Source organism: Pelobates fuscus, chromosome 9 (assembly GCF_036172605.1).
Source record: "Pelobates fuscus isolate aPelFus1 chromosome 9, aPelFus1.pri, whole genome shotgun sequence".
NCBI classification, from domain to species: Eukaryota; Metazoa; Chordata; class Amphibia; order Anura; family Pelobatidae; genus Pelobates; species Pelobates fuscus.
The window spans coordinates 16181436-16198995 of NC_086325.1; the positions used below are offsets into that span (position 1 = coordinate 16181436).

Below are 17560 nucleotides of genomic sequence, written 5' to 3' on the forward strand. Positions count from 1 at the left end.
AATGATATATAGAATGACGCCATATAGAACAACATATAGAACAATGAACATACATACAATGAGGGTAACAGTGATATTTGGAAAGAATTAGATCAGAACAACTGGTTATAGCACCTGTTAGCACAAACAATTTACTGTACCAGATGGGCACCCACCACCAGCCCCCCAAAGTCCCATCTCTGGACATCTGTCTCCCTGTAGGCCTTGCTTGTGAGGCTACGTGTCAGCATCCCGTCTAGGGAGATAAACACTAATTGGTCCCGGCATATCATCTTGGGATTAAGTCAACACACGCAGCACACGAGCCAGGGTGGGCAAGCGGGCAAAGTCACCTCCACCGAGACTCTACCCTCCCCCCCAACTACACCACCACCTCCCTCTCACCCCCTACCCGCGGCCACACTCCGCACATTAACCAGTGAAATTCACACAATGTGCCATGACATCACTGCCCCTCCGGCTTAAAGATGGACACCCAACTATCTTTGGTGATTCTTATATTCTTTTGACGCCCTCATCACTCTATCTCCTTCCTCAGTAACCTGAGCGCAGCACCCATCTCTACCTGCACTCCTTGTTCCTCGTCCTCTCAGCTCCGAGGTAAGACTCCGATTCACGTTCCCCTTTCAGTTTTTCTATCCGCAGGATATCTGATCCAGATTTAAAACAGAGAGGTTTAGCCACCCTGATAAAATTATGACTAATGATTTAAAGTCCTTACCCCGATAATACAGCTCTGCTCCTCTGATCTAGATTAACTTCTTTCATGTTGGGGTCAGCAGAGAGGAAATAAACAGACACAAGGGTCTCTTTATACAGAGATGTCCCTTTTGAAATGAAGATTGAAATATTTTTACACAATAGTTTTGGAAAGCTTCCTGGAAGAGACACATCAGAACTTGTCATAGATAAAACACCACCTAGAGAAAAAGAAACTATTACAGACACAAAATGGTGGAAGTAAAGAAATATATATTTTTTTAAATCACATTTTTTTCTCTCTATGTATATATATTTTATATATTATTTCTAAATCTCAAACAACATGAATTTGAATATTTGTAACTAGACTAGTAATGAAATGCTAAGAAACAGATCTTGTAATATTTTCATTAGATATCAAATTCAACTTTTACTTTTTACAGGCAATGCGGTTTCTGGCAAAAAGTTTAAGAAACATGGTTCTTGATATTTGCCTTGAAAACATGTACATGTATATACATTTAGTTTAATATATATTTCTATTGTTTTTATAATTTATCTGAAAGTTTTTAATTTAATTGTATTTTTTTTATTATTCTCCCTTATTTCTTAAAAAAAAAAAAAAGTAGAAAGATATATTTTGCTGAGCATGTTATGGGGTTCAATGACGTTATAAAGAAAAGCAGCAAAAATGGGTTTAATATTCAGAGACTGGCGACACGGTCCAATACCAGGTGTCAGTCAGTTTGTGAATTAGTGTCCACCCTGCGGAGATCGGTTTATACATCGATAAAGCACTCGCTAACACAATGCCTCAGTCTGTCATCACTTTGTAAACTGTGAGCTGTGCCCTGCATGTCCATCCACAGTTCAACTGAGATCTTTTTGTACAACTACAATTTAACAATAGACCTGCTGTGTTCTAATTATTATTATATGCAATAGTCTAAAACAAACTTTACTAATTATGAAGAATATATCAAAACATCAGTATATTTTACAGATAAAATGTATTCATTAACTTAATATAATTTTCCCTAAGTAACATTTATTTTTTAATATAGTGTTATTTGTATTCACATATTATTGTATATATTAGTATATTCAGTCTACCTTAAATGCTGACACGCATCGGTCATTTAAATAGAAAACATTGAACGCTATAGACTGTAAGCTCGTTTGAGCAGGGTCCTCTTCAACCTATCGTTCCTGTAAGTTTTCTTGTAATTGTCCTATTTATAGTTAAATCCCCCCCTCTAATAATATTGTAAAGCGCTATGGAATCTGTTGGCGCTATATAAATGGCGATAATAATAATAAAAAATAGTCAGTGTGTGTTTATATTTAGAGATATATGAAACATAAATTAAATACAATCTTGATATTATGTCTATAGACGTAGAGCACATATACCCGCTGCAGTATAAATGATGACAAATTTAATGAATGCGTTCAGAGTTCCAACATGCCCATTTTCCGGTTTTACGTTTTATGGGAATTTTTTAGTTTTTAAATAGCTGAGGCCCTGACATGTTTTAAACCAACGATCTCACATATTTTATAAGAAGAAATTTCCTACGCCCAGTGCGAGATCCTTACTTGATCGCTTGACACTAGGCTTTTGGATGGAAAAGGTACCCCAGAATTCATATTATAAAGGTGACACGGGGCTCCCATTATTACACGTGAGTGACAAATATTCATGTCCTAAATCTGCAGAAATTCATCTTACACTCATGTTTCTGGTGATGTAATAAGACAGGGCTTTCACTTTTTCTATCTTGGGTTTATATATATATTTACATGTTTATTGTTATTTATCTTTTTTCTATCACATACATAGAAATAAACACAATATAGGAATAAGGCAACGTTTACTGTTTTCTACCAGGTTTTTAAAAACACATAGCATGCAAGAAAGTATGCACAAGTAGTGCAACCTAAATATTGGAGAGGAGTGTTGTGGGCTGCAGAGCTTGCAGCTTGACATCTATCGTAACCATATGACACCATTTAGGTTTACAATGGTAACGGCAAACTGTGCAGCATGTCCTGGTCTCCAGAGCTTGCACTCTAGACATCTATCGTTATCGCGTAACACCATGTCTGGGTTTACAATGGTAACAGCAATCCGTGCAGAGTGTCCTTGTCTCCAGAGCTTGCAATTCAGAGGCTGGGTATTAAACATAGACTAGGGTGCTTGACTTTCAGTATAATGGTGTTTGCATGTGGACAAAAAAAAAAAAAAAAGCTATTCTATCCCCTAAAGCTTGCAATCTAATTTAAATATATAAAAGTATACTATTGAAGACTAGGAGATACCGGTCAGAGGTTTGCAGTTGGTGAAATTGAGCAAATCCTTTAAAAATGTTGAATTCTGAATGGTTTGTTTATAGCAAAGTTAAATTTTTGTAACATATTCAGCCAAAATATCAGAACTTAACAGCATTTTATAAAACATTATCCATTTAAACAGAATAAAGGATTTTTACAAGAAGAAAGGATAAAGTCTGAGGATACGATATCTATAAACTCATTCTAGAATAAACAGAATGGTAAAAAAGGTACAAGAAATGAACAGATAGGAGACACCCCGAATAAGTCCTCGATTTAATCTTTTCAAACTATCACAATCTATAAACTTTTCAAAATAATTTATCTACAATATTCCCACAGTCGTTAATGGTGACTTCTTTAGATATTTCATTTGAAAAGGTTTTTTTTTCTAACAGATTGTGATCGTTTGAAGAGATTATTCAAAAATATTAAATTGAGACCTAAATCAGAGGAGAAGGGGAGAAAAGAAGAGTAGAAATATCTACAAGTAAATGAGATGACAGACACATGTAGAGGTGGATGTCAGACAATTAGACTGATACATTAATGGCTTTTAGGGGGTTATCGTGTTGTGACGGTGAAGGGTTAATCCCCTAAATTCCATAAAACAATGCGCTTTTATTTGAATGGAATGATAAATCCACTGTGATTCCTAGTCCCACAAGCTTGCTAATTGGCACCCCTACCAACCTTTAACCCTCGCAGGCCCCTGGCGGAGACAGTCACACGCTGGCTCTTTCTGAAATTAAATCCTGAATCCGGGATTGGAGAAGGCCAAAGCTGAGGTATTAACTCAGACTTGGTTAGCCAGCAAAGCGACTCCCTAAACTTGTATTTCTATGATTATTATTATTGGGGGACAAAGGAGACACCTCACCGTTTTGTTTTCCCTTGTTTTGCAGGCGGTGTAGTACTGGATAAGATTTTGACTTCTCCTGACATTAAGGTAAGGAATGGGGATTTATTAACACAGTGTGATTCTGTTAGCATTCATTGAGTCATTTGTTAGAGGCAGTTTTCTTAGAATAGTATTGGGTCTTTATATGTCATGGTCTGGGCAGTCAGCTCACATCTTATTATTTGGGAGTCCTTCCATACAAGCAGAGACAAATTGACTAATCACTTGGATAATTAGAAATGTACCACTCTGACATCCTTCTGACACAGGTCTACCTAGTCCAACCTAGTCCAAATTTGTCATGAAGCAACAATCTACTGTCTGCACTCAGAAGACATCCCATTACTTACAGTCTGTAGTCAGCAGATATCACATCACTTACTGTCTGCACTCACAGTTCCCATCACTTACTGTCTGCACTCACATATCCCATCACTAACAACAGTCTGTACTCAGCAGAGATTCCATCACTTACTGCCTGTACTCAGCAGTGCTCCCAACACTTACAGTCTGTACTCACAGATTCCATCACTTACTGCCTGTACTCAGCAGTGCTCCCATCACTTACAGTCTGTACTCACAGATTCCATCACTTACTGACTGTACTCAGCAGTGCTCCCATCACTTACAGTCTGTACTCACAGATCCCATCACTAACAACAGTCTGTACTCAGCAGAGATTCCATCACTTACTGCCTGTACTCAGCAGAGATCCCATCACTTACTGCCTGTACTCAGCAGAGATCCCATCACTTACTGCCTGTACTCAGCAGAGATCCCATCACTTACTGCCTGTACTCAGCAGAGAGCCATCACCTACTTTCTGTACTCAGCAGAGTTCACCTACAAACAAAAAAGAAACCTAAACATTTTGTTCACTTTGGCAAACTCCCTTAACCCCTTAAGGACCAAATTTCTGGAAGAAAAGGGAATCATGACATGTCACACATGTCATGTGTCCTTAAGGGGTTAAAGCCAATACATCCTCAATATTTGTTATAATACTACAAATACATTAATTATACTAACACACACACACAAACATATATGCACAGACACAAAAACACACATACACAATAAACACACACAGACACACTCACACATACACCTAGATATACACACACACAAACACAGATATACACAGAGAGACAAACACACATACACAGAGAGGCATACATACATATATATACATAGGCATAAACATACATACATACATACAACATGGGCGATATATTGACATTTGACCAATATACTTTTTTAATTTAGCATTTCTTAAAACCAATATAGTTCAACAATATCTTTATTGTGATCAATAAGCTCCTGGAGCGGAGTTTAAAACCTATTAATTAATGGCAGTAAGATGATTTTATCTGAAATACCCTGAATGACTGCTATCAGTTATCTGGATTGAGTGATTTACACAGTGATAGGGATACCTCCTTGTTACATGCAGCCCAGCCCTGGATACAGATAAGTATTGATAATTAAGTACAATGCCTCCCAGTCTGACTCTCTGTAAATTCCTGCCCTTGCCTGGGCAGTTGGACTCATGGATAAAGGGAAGTAATTACCTAAATGCAGGTGATAATGACTCCTTAATCCCATAGCAAGGAAGATGTCTTTAATAAGTGACAAAAGTAAACTATTTGAGGCTAAATATGTGAAAAGAGAGTTTGAGGTATTAGGGGGCTTGGTACATCACAAGAGGCTACTGCGGGCACATCGAAAAGAGAAATCATTATAATTCTCCATTCAATTAATCCATTAACGACGTGATATATTCCTTCCCAGTATTTATTCCGTTTTAATCTCGTATTTGTATACAAATGCCAATCAGTATTTTCTCTGGAATTTTACACCCTTGAAAAAAATATTGAAAGTCACTTTTAGCTTGTGCTAAACTTTTTTTCATGTATACATGATGGTCCAACCAATGCCAGGGCTATAACCAGAGAGTGCCATGCTAGCCAATGCCAGGGCTATAACCAGAGAGTGCCAGGCTATCCAATGCCAGAGCTATAACCAGAGAGTGCAAGGCTATCCAATGCCAGAGCTATAACCAGAGAGTGCCATGCTAGCCAATGCCAGAGCTATAACCAGAGAGTGCCAGGCTATCCAATGCCAGGGCTATAACCAGAGAGTGCCAGGCTATCCAATGCCAGGGCTATAACCAGAGAGTGCCAGGCTATCCAATGCCAGGGCTATAACCAGAGAGTGCCAGGCTATCCAATGCCAGAGCTATAACCAGAGAGTGCCAGGCTATCCAATGCCAGAGCTATAACCAGAGAGTGCCAGGCTATCCAATGCCAGGGCTATAACCAGAGAGTGCCAGGCTATCCAATGCCAGAGCTATAACCAGAGAGTGCCAGGCTATCCAATGCCAGAGCTATAACCAGAGAGTGCCAGGCTATCCAATGCCAGGGCTATAACCAGAGAGTGCCAGGCTATCCAATGCCAGAGCTATAACCAGAGAGTGCCAGGCTATCCAATGCCAGGGCTATAACCAGAGAGTGCCATGCTATCCAATGCCAGGGCTATAACCAGAGAGTGCCATGCTATCCAATGCCAGGGCTATAACCAGAGAGTGCCATGCTATCCAATGCCAGAGCTATAACCAGAGAGTGCCAGGCTAGCCAATGCCAGAGCTATAACCAGAGAGTGCCATGCTATCCAATGCCAGAGCTATAACCAGAGAGTGCCATGCTATCCAATGCCAGGGCTATAACCAGAGAGTGCCATGCTATCCAATGCCAGAGCTATAACCAGAGAGTGCCAGGCTATCCAATGCCAGAGCTATAACCAGAGAGTGCCAGGCTATCCAATGCCAGGGCTATAACCAGAGAGTGCCAGGCTATCCAATGCCAGAGCTATAACCAGAGAGTGCCAGGCTATCCAATGCCAGAGCTTTAACCAGAGAGTGCCAGGCTAGCCAATGCCAGAGCTATAACCAGAGAGTGCCAGGCTATCCAATGCCAGAGCTATAACCAGAGAGTGCCAGGCTATCCAATGTCAGAGCTATAACCAGAGAGTGCCATGCTATCCAATGTCAGAGCTATAACCAGAGAGTGCCAGGCTATCCAATGCCAGAGCTATAACCAGAGAGTGCCATGCTAGCCAATGCCAGAGCTATAACCAGAGAGTGCCAGGCTATCCAATGTCAGAGCTATAACCAGAGAGTGCCATGCTATCCAATGTCAGAGCTATAACCAGAGAGTGCCAGGCTATCCAATGCCAGAGCTATAACCAGAGAGTGCCAGGCTATCCAATGCCAGGGCTATAACCAGAGAGTACCAGGCTATCCAATGCCAGAGCTATAACCAGAGAGTGCCATGCTAGCCAATGCCAGAGCTATAACCAGAGAGTGCCATGCTATCCAATGCCAGAGCTATAACCAGAGAGTGCCATGCTATCCAATGCCAGAGCTATAACCAGAGAGTGCCATGCTATCCAATGTCAGAGCTATAACCAGAGAGTGCCAGGCTATCCAATGCCAGAGCTATAACCAGAGAGTGCCAGGCTATCCAATGCCAGGGCTATAACCAGAGAGTACCAGGCTATCCAATGCCAGAGCTATAACCAGAGAGTGCCAGGCTATCCAATGCCAGAGCTATAACCAGAGAGTGCCAGGCTATCCAATGCCAGAGCTATAACCAGAGAGTGCCAGGCTATCCAATGCCAGGGCTATAACCAGAGAGTGCCAGGCTATCCAATGCCAGAGCTATAACCAGAGAGTGCCAGGCTATCCAATGCCAGAGCTATAACCAGAGAGTGCCAGGCTATCCAATGCCAGGGCTATAACCAGAGAGTGCCAGGCTATCCAATGCCAGAGCTATAACCAGAGAGTGCCAGGCTATCCAATGCCAGGGCTATAACCAGAGAGTGCCATGCTATCCAATGCCAGGGCTATAACCAGAGAGTGCCATGCTATCCAATGCCAGGGCTATAACCAGAGAGTGCCATGCTATCCAATGCCAGAGCTATAACCAGAGAGTGCCAGGCTAGCCAATGCCAGAGCTATAACCAGAGAGTGCCATGCTATCCAATGCCAGAGCTATAACCAGAGAGTGCCATGCTATCCAATGCCAGGGCTATAACCAGAGAGTGCCATGCTATCCAATGCCAGAGCTATAACCAGAGAGTGCCAGGCTATCCAATGCCAGAGCTATAACCAGAGAGTGCCAGGCTATCCAATGCCAGGGCTATAACCAGAGAGTGCCAGGCTATCCAATGCCAGAGCTATAACCAGAGAGTGCCAGGCTATCCAATGCCAGAGCTTTAACCAGAGAGTGCCAGGCTAGCCAATGCCAGAGCTATAACCAGAGAGTGCCAGGCTATCCAATGCCAGAGCTATAACCAGAGAGTGCCAGGCTATCCAATGTCAGAGCTATAACCAGAGAGTGCCATGCTATCCAATGTCAGAGCTATAACCAGAGAGTGCCAGGCTATCCAATGCCAGAGCTATAACCAGAGAGTGCCATGCTAGCCAATGCCAGAGCTATAACCAGAGAGTGCCAGGCTATCCAATGTCAGAGCTATAACCAGAGAGTGCCATGCTATCCAATGTCAGAGCTATAACCAGAGAGTGCCAGGCTATCCAATGCCAGAGCTATAACCAGAGAGTGCCAGGCTATCCAATGCCAGGGCTATAACCAGAGAGTACCAGGCTATCCAATGCCAGAGCTATAACCAGAGAGTGCCATGCTAGCCAATGCCAGAGCTATAACCAGAGAGTGCCATGCTATCCAATGCCAGAGCTATAACCAGAGAGTGCCATGCTATCCAATGCCAGAGCTATAACCAGAGAGTGCCATGCTATCCAATGTCAGAGCTATAACCAGAGAGTGCCAGGCTATCCAATGCCAGAGCTATAACCAGAGAGTGCCAGGCTATCCAATGCCAGGGCTATAACCAGAGAGTACCAGGCTATCCAATGCCAGAGCTATAACCAGAGAGTGCCATGCTAGCCAATGCCAGAGCTATAACCAGAGAGTGCCAGGCTATCCAATGCCAGAGCTATAACCAGAGAGTGCCAGGCTATCCAATGTCAGAGCTATAACCAGAGAGTGCCATGCTATCCAATGCCAGAGCTATAACCAGAGAGTGCCAGGCTATCCAATGCCAGAGCTATAACCAGAGAGTGCCATGCTATCCAATGCCAGAGCTATACCCAGAGAGTGCCAGGCTAGCCAATGCCAGAGCTATAACCAGAGAGTGCCATGCTAGCCAATGCCAGAGCTATAACCAGAGAGTGCATGCTATCCAATGCCAGAGCTATAACCAGAGAGTGCCATGCTATCCAATGCCAGAGCTATAACCAGAGAGTGCCAGGCTATCCAATGCCAGAGCTATAACCAGAGAGTGCCATGCTATCCAATGCCAGAGCTATACCCAGAGAGTGCCAGGCTATCCAATGCCAGGGCTATAACCAGAGAGTGCCAGGCTATCTAGTGCCAGGCTATCAAATTCCAACCAAAGAGTGCCAGAGTTATAACCAGAAAGTGCCAGTGTTATCTAATGCCAACCAGAGTGCCAGGGATATCCAATGCTAACCAAAGAGGGCCAGACTATCCAATGCCATTTAGTGTGCCAGGCTATCAAATGCCAAACAGAGAGTGCTAGGGCTGCCCAACTGCAACCAGAAAGTGACATTGATATACAGTACCAGATATCAGATTCCACAGATATGACACAGCTTAAGGATACATGCTCCTATAAATTATTTTTACCATATTATGCAACTCCTGTACCATACAGGACCCTACATTGTACTACATAAGAAAACATAGCATACATTACCAAAATGTGTGGGAAAGAGGGGAGATTGTATGGTTCAGATGACAACAGCTTACAATTTGACTTGAGGATTCTGAACACAGGAGCTTGCGATCCAACACAATGGTTATTGGACTTTAAACATAATGCCTGTTATCTTGCTAAAGCAAACATGCCCTCTATTTTTGTAAGACTCAACACTCTCAGCCATCTTAATCCCCTCTGCTAGGATGAGCCCCCAGAGCATAGACCCCACAGATTGAGGGTATGTTGCACCCCATGGAGCACTCATTGCAATCACACGAAAAGCCCAGTTCTGTTATTTCTAGATAAACGAGTGAGATCCCCCCAGGGATACAGTCTGCGGGACTCCTAGCTGTTTACCCAATTAGCAGGGAATTAACACAGCCTAGGTGATAGTCATTGACTCTCAAAACAAAAAGTTGTAATAGGAGCTCAGGAGGGGACACTTTGCCATTTATTTCTATGTTAAATAAACCCTTTGTGTCACCTAGACCCCATGAGTGACTATTGTGCTATGTCATTACCCCCCCGGGGACCAAACTGCAAGGAGGGGCTTTGACTATGAATGACAAGGTGTGGGGGGTCAGTGTATGGATGATTCTTCCAATCTAAATCATGAAGAATAAACTTCATGTATAACAATGTAAACCCTTTAATAAAGCTTCAATAATTCTATCCTGGGGACCCGATCATCCAGAATTTCCACGAAAGAGACTTCATTTGGTGGCTCTTTAAACCCTTCCCCCTATATTTCAATGTCAATATTTCTGTTCTGAGTTCAGGAACTTTATTTGGACCATCTAGTGTTAAGAGATTGATGGGACACTAACTGGTTCAGAATAGACCTTACACTACATAAGCCACATGAACATCCAACTCGACAGGTCCACAAGTAATGATATGTTATGATAGTTTGTCGAAATTTCCATGTAAATGTACATCTTGTCTATTGAATTGTCCCACCTTTCCTCCATGTAAGCTCTCCACCTCAACCCATGGAGGGCTTGTGGGGGGGAGAGTATTGTGGGGGAGGGTGCATTGGGCGGGGATTGACTGGAAGCCCTTCCTTAAATTAGTTAGTGGTATGGAGGGGGAGAGTCTTTAAAGGAATCATTGGTCTCACCTGTTCAGTCTACACCCCAGCTCTGGACCCTCAGGATATACCACTGTAGATTATTAAGGATCATATACCTTTTGCTCTAAACCCAGTTGAGATTGATTGAGTTTTACCACTTCTGTCTATAACTTACAGACTCCGGTAAGAAAATCTGAGCATTGGCCTGACACAGATATTTGGATATCAACGAAATTTGGAGAACGGCTTACCCAACTCCCCTAGATACAAGACAGACTTTCGATCCACACTTTTTTGAAATGATGTCCTATATTAAACAACCTCACTATGCAGTGAATGGACTGACATTAGCTGGTACAGGAATGGATCTACTGCACTCAGCCGTAGGTTATCCAGGTAGGTCTTCTACTGCCTTCATACCGACATTGTGCTTATAGTTCAAATTCATTCTGGGATTACGGAAAGTGCATGCATCCTAATGATATGGGCGAACAATTGTGATATGGGGGATACATGGTAATAATATGGGCCAACAATTGTGATATGGGGGATACATGGTAATAATATGGGCCAACAATTGCGATATGGGGGATACATGGTAATGATATGGGCCCACAATTGTTATTTGGGGGATGCATTGTAATGATATGGGCCAACAATTGTTATTTGGGGGATGCATCGTAATGATATGGGCCAACAATTATTATATGTGAGATACCTCTTAATGATATGGGCCAACAATTATTATATGGGGGATACATCGTAATTATATGGGCCAACAATTATTATATGGAAATATCCTGTCATTCATAATTTTCAGGATTAAACATTTTTGTTAGGTTTAAAATGTAGTAATTAAATATATATCATAAGCAATTAATTTCTATTAATACATGCCCAAGCTCTGTCCAAACGTATGTAAATGTTTATAAAGTAAATTGTAAAATAGTAAAAATAAAAAAAATCTTTAAACATTTGCTTTTTAAGTTTAAGCTGTTTGACCTCCATATTTGGCGAACATATATAACCTGAAATAAATCGATAGGATGATAAAAAAAAAAAAAAAAAATTATAATTCAATAACATTGTAAACTGTTAGTTAAAAGAGAACGTTTCAATGTTTACTAATGGAACACCCCTATAAATCCCAATCCTTACTTTTGATAATTAAGTTTAAAAAGAATGTCCTAACACAGTAACTAAGGATCAGACTAAAATCTGTTCTATAAAATGTAAATTAAATGACAGTGATGGAAATCAATGCAATCTTATTTATGCTAAGAATGCAAATTTTTTAAAATTGTTTAAAAATAATGAATTATAGTTTAAACCTGGATATTTCTTGTTTATTCTAAATGTTAAAAAAAAAAACTAAAACTTTATTCTGGAACCTGTCACTACCCTGAATTGTATACGTTTGTTCTGGGGCAGTTTATATACTGGAAATCCATTATATTATGAAACCATAAATAAATATATTTTGTAAATTATAGATTATTAAAATGCACTACATATCTCTATCACAAAATCATTAACCTGGAATTTGTTTGTATGAATTGCTATTGCTATTATCTGCAGGAACTGTTTAATTAGGTTTGTGGTAAATATTTGTGTCTGAGTTTGAAAGACTAATTAGTGCAGTTAATCATATCAATTAAGTGATTTCTTTAATAAGTTTATCTTCTGCATCATGAAGGCAGCCAACTTTGAAAAGGACTAAATAAATGGTTAGTTTTTATCTTTCCCTGAAAACCTGTTAAGCTGAAATTGATTATGCAATTTGCATAATTAGAAGAGTGAACAAGGGAAAGGAGATAGGGTTTTTTTGTATTGTTTTTTTAGTTAGTAAATGTTCTAGTATACAGACTTCCATGTTATATTATACAGGTGTTAAAACACTTATCTGGCATATAAAGAATTAATAGACTGAGTGCTAGCTCCTGGGGAGATGTGACAGGATATATATACAGTAATGTGATATATACACAATTTCCAGTTTGATTTAGACTCTAATACGAGGTATTTTCAATCATCTACTATCCTTCACATTGCCTTTCCTTTCTATAACTTCTCTCCTTCATTCTCAGCTACTCCCCGGAAACAGAGACGAGAACGAACGACTTTTACCAGAGCTCAGCTGGATATATTGGAAGCCCTTTTTGCTAAAACCCGGTACCCGGACATCTTTATGAGAGAGGAGGTGGCTCTAAAGATAAATCTCCCCGAGTCAAGAGTACAGGTAATAAGCTTACTCAGCCACAATGGCTTCTATTGAAAAGTGCCCCATGTCATGCAAAGTGTTTATCTTGATATATTTATGCATTATTGTAATTGCTGTACAGATACATTTAATTTGAAAGTTTTTTTGAAAACCTAAATGCAATCACTATCTCTCGATGTCCTCCTTAGAACTGCTTTATAGAAATTAACACAATACTTTAGGTGAGATCCCTCCAGGGATCTAAAAAGTACTATCACTACCTCTCTATGTCCTCCTGGGATCTGCTCTATAGAACTGAACACAATACTCTAGGTGAGATCTTACCGGGGATCTATAAAGTACTATCACTACCTCTCTATGTCCTGAGATCTGCTCTATAGAACTGAACACAATACTATAGGTGAGATCTTACCGGGGATCTATAAAGTACTATCACTACCTCTCTATGTCCTCCTGGGATCTGCTCTATGGAACTGAACACAATACTCTAGGTGAGATCTTACCGGGGATCTATAAAGTACTATCACTACCTCTCTATGTCATCCTGGGATCTGCTCTATAGAACTGAACACAATGCTCTAGGTGAGATCTTACCGGGATCTATAAAGTACTATCACTACCTCTCTATGTCCTGAGATCTGCTCTATAGAACTGAACACAATACTATAGGTGAGATCTTACCGGGGATCTATAAAGTACTATCACTACCTCTCTATGTCCTCCTGGGATCTGCTCTATAGAACTGCACACAATACTCTAGGTGAGATCTTACCGGGATCTATAAAGTACTATCACTACCTCTCTATGTCATCCTGGGATCTGCTCTATAGAACTGAACACAATGCTCTACGTGAGATCTTAGTAGGAATGTATTAAATAATGGTAGGGTAAATTAAGGTTTTATCATTAATCTTCATCCATTTATATAAAAACAATCTGTAACTCCAATTTGTCTGTTCTTCTCAACCTCTGATTTAGGTTTGGTTTAAGAATAGACGGGCCAAATGTCGCCAGCAGCAGCAGCAGAGCAGTGGACAAGCTAAACCTCGGCCTACAAAGAAGAAAACGTCCCCAGCACGAGAGACTAACTCAGAGGCCAGCACCAATGGCCAATACAGCCCTCCACCTCCTGGAACAGCAGTGACCCCTAGCTCTTCAGCTAGCGCCACTGTTTCTATATGGAGTCCAGCCTCAATCTCTCCAATCCCGGACCCTCTGTCTGCAGGCACAACCCCCTGCATGCAAAGATCTGCCGGGTATCCCATGACATACAGCCAGGCTCCAGCCTACACCCAGAGCTATGGGGGGTCATCATCTTATTTCACTGGTCTAGACTGTGGCTCCTACTTATCTCCTATGCACCCACAGTTGTCAGCTCCTGGGGCCACACTAAGTCCGATTGCCACCCCTACCATGGGTAGCCATCTAAGTCAGTCTCCGGCATCACTTTCTGCACAGGGATATGGGGCTTCCAGCCTTGGCTTCACCTCAGTGGATTGCTTAGACTACAAAGACCAAACGGCCTCTTGGAAGCTTAATTTCAATGCCACTGACTGCCTTGATTATAAGGACCAGAGCTCTTGGAAATTCCAGGTTTTGTGATCCAGAAAGGAGAGCGGCCATTATCATCATGGGGATCTTTACATGTCAGTGCGATTCGACAGGAGTCACCCTCACAGGAAACTTGATTCTGCCCAGAAAAAAAACTAACGTACAACCAATATAAAGCTCCTTATTCTCATTTGCTCTTATTGCTGGTGGCATTTCAAAGAACTGAAGCTTAAACAGAAGTTATTTTTATTTAATGATCATTTAGGGTGCAGGTTGTGTTTTATTTTCATTTGAGAGGTGATAATCCCTAGGCTAAGCATGCATAAACCTGGTGAAGACACAGGGGGTTTTAGAAATGCACTTTGGTTTGAGGTAAAAATTCTGCAAACCCTATTTCAGAGGCTGTCTGAGTCTAACTAAACCATGGTCGAATACGTTGGACCCTCACACCTGGGTTCAGATGATCTGCTTTCCACCACATACATAGTCGAGTTCAAGAAAAATATATTTTAATAAGTGATTTCCCGTTACCCGGCCACCAACACATTTACGGCCCTGAAGACAGGACTCATCATCTATATTTAACATTATTTTTTAAATCAAATCAAGAAATGAAGTAAATAATCAATATTCTAGTTTACAGGGTTAATCAGGAATGGTTTTGTGGGCAGTAAGAAGGTTCCATAAACAGACTATATCTGTACATTTAACTGGATTTAGTTAAGGAGGAAGTGAAACAAGGACTCGGGAAGGTTATTCTATATTTTGTAAATAGTACATGTTCCGATAAATCCTGCCCTCAAAGATCAATATATTATTTATTATGATTCTTGGAGATTTTCTTTTAGCCGCTATCATGTGAAACCTTCCAGCGATCCAGCAGGCGATCACTATGCCTTGTCTTCTAAATGATCTTTTTGGAGAAGAGAAAGCTCTTCATAAGAGTCCACAAAACACAGCCAGCAGAGGGTTTTCCTAATAATGAAGTTAACAAATAGACGATGATGAACGCCACCACAACAGGTGATAGATGATAGAGATATTGCAATATTACAGGCCAATAACACTTGTAAATCAAACTAATTTATTTGACAAAGGCTTCTTCTTGAGCCCACAAAAAGAGCTTACCATGTTCCGTACCGTCTATGAGAAAGATATTTTCTTTTTGTTTCTGTTCTTCGTTTTTGTTTTATTGTGTAGCATTGTGTGTGTTTGTGTCTGATGGAGGAAACTGATGCTAACTTCTTAACAAAGAAACAGAGAAGTTGTGGATTTTTTCCCTTTAGATCTGTACTGTTAATTATTAAATATTGGTATTATTGAAAAACCAAACGTGGAATATGATTAAAATATGACATTGAACATCCTGTCTGGTTATTGTGTAAATGTTGGGTTCTGTTTTGAATACAGAATCATTTACGTTTAGAATATTATTTCCGGGAAGAATATGCGGAGATTTCTCTGTCCTGCGCACTGCCCGGCTGCCATCTGTCAGTGTCAGAATATAGGTGCTGGATCCCTAAATTATGGACATTGTTCTGTCTTTATTATGAATTTATCACTTCTGCCACTTTCTGCCTAGTGAACCATGCCCCACTTCTTATGACTCTGCCCCCAGAGGGGTAAAACAGTACTTTTGTATATTAGTCCACGGAGTAGGATCCAAGGACACAAAACATAGACACACTTTGAACTTTATTTCATATTTTAGTTTAAGTTGAAACTTGAAACTTCTCTAACGCAACCGTTTCTGGAAGGTCTGGTTTGGCGTAAACTTTGCCATTCTCCTGTTAATTTCCCACAATGCTGGTTTGCTGGATCCCTTCTGAATAAACGGGTAAATGGACAGATCACAGGTAAAAATCTAGGAAAACAAATGACCTAATCTGCTACTGTACAGTCTTTCATGGAATGTAAGACACTGAATAACTGCCCCCTGGAATAAGTTATTCCCACAGAGAGGTCATATACAGAACGCAGGCATGGAAAGAAATAAAGGGTTAATGCCCTGGGAAAGATAAGTACCACATGGGTAAAGGAATGAAGGGGATAATAAAATGGAAGACACCATGCGCCACTTGAGTAATGAAGGGGTTAATGCAGTATGGAAGAGCGGGCTCCCTATTGGTAAAGAAATTAAGGGGTTAATTTTAAACACCGCCTTCAGCACTGTATGTGGTTATAATAATGTGACTGCGCTGCTAATTTATATCTGCCTGCCGATGTGACACTATCCAGATCCCCAAAACTGGCATTTTACAATCTAATGAACCTGCGATAAATGGTATAAACATACAGTCAACGATATAAAACACAAATAGAGATTGATAGGATAAAGACAAGCATTAGAAAAAGAGACCAGAATTCTCCTCGAGATGAGGCATTCACTAAAGTGTGAAGTGAAGGGAATTCAAAGTGAATTTCACACCATCTGTTTTCAGTTCAGCTAGTTAAACTTACAACTTGAAATTCACTTTGAATTAGTTAATAGCCCGATCAGAGTGCAAAGCCGATTGTGATGTATTGTAATTTTACAGAATAAGCAGTAGATACCTGGAATAGCCTTCCAGTAAGAGCAGTAACAGTGATATAGAAAGGGTAGTAGATACCTGGAATAGCCTTCCAGTGGGAGCAGTAACAGTGATATAGAAAGGGTAGTAGATACCTGGAATAGCCTTCCAGTGGGAGCAGTAACGGTGATATAGAAAGGGTAGTAGATACCTGGAATAGCCTTCCAGAGGGAGCAGTAAAGGCTAACAGTGATACAGAAAGGGTAGTAGATACCTAGATTAGCCCTCCAGTGGGAGCAGTAACAGTGATATACAGGGAGTGCAGAATTATTAGGCAAGTTGTATTTTTGAGGATTAATTTTATTATTGAACAACAACCATGTTCTCAATGAACCCAAAAAATTCATTAATATCAAAGCTGAATATTTTTGGAAGTAGTTTTTAGTTTGTTTTTAGTTTTAGCTATTTTA

General features: G+C 40.6%; 1 protein-coding gene across 1 annotated transcript; it reads left to right on the top strand.

Moving 5' to 3' along the window:
• The first annotated feature begins 388 nt into the window (after positions 1 to 388).
• Positions 389 to 15942, top strand: LOC134572362 (homeobox protein otx5). The gene is made up of 5 exons (XM_063431287.1): positions 389 to 600; positions 3942 to 3985; positions 10986 to 11204; positions 12896 to 13047; positions 14008 to 15942. Exons 3-5 carry the CDS (start codon positions 11108 to 11110, stop codon positions 14629 to 14631), a joined length of 873 nt encoding a protein of 290 aa, XP_063287357.1. The 5' UTR covers positions 389 to 600; positions 3942 to 3985; positions 10986 to 11107; the 3' UTR covers positions 14632 to 15942.
• Positions 15943 to 17560: the final 1618 nt, after the last annotated feature.

What these genes read in the sequence shown, in the direction of transcription:
- LOC134572362 (XM_063431287.1), top strand. Translation starts at nt 11,108, where the DNA reads ATGATGTCCTATATTAAACAACCTCACTATGCAGTGAATGGACTGACA. An exon ending in CTCAGCCGTAGGTTATCCAG is followed by an intron (nt 11,205 to 12,895) that starts GTAGGTCTTCTA and finishes CTTCATTCTCAG; the next exon opens with CTACTCCCCGGAAACAGAGA. An exon ending in TCCCCGAGTCAAGAGTACAG is followed by an intron (nt 13,048 to 14,007) that starts GTAATAAGCTTA and finishes CCTCTGATTTAG; the next exon opens with GTTTGGTTTAAGAATAGACG.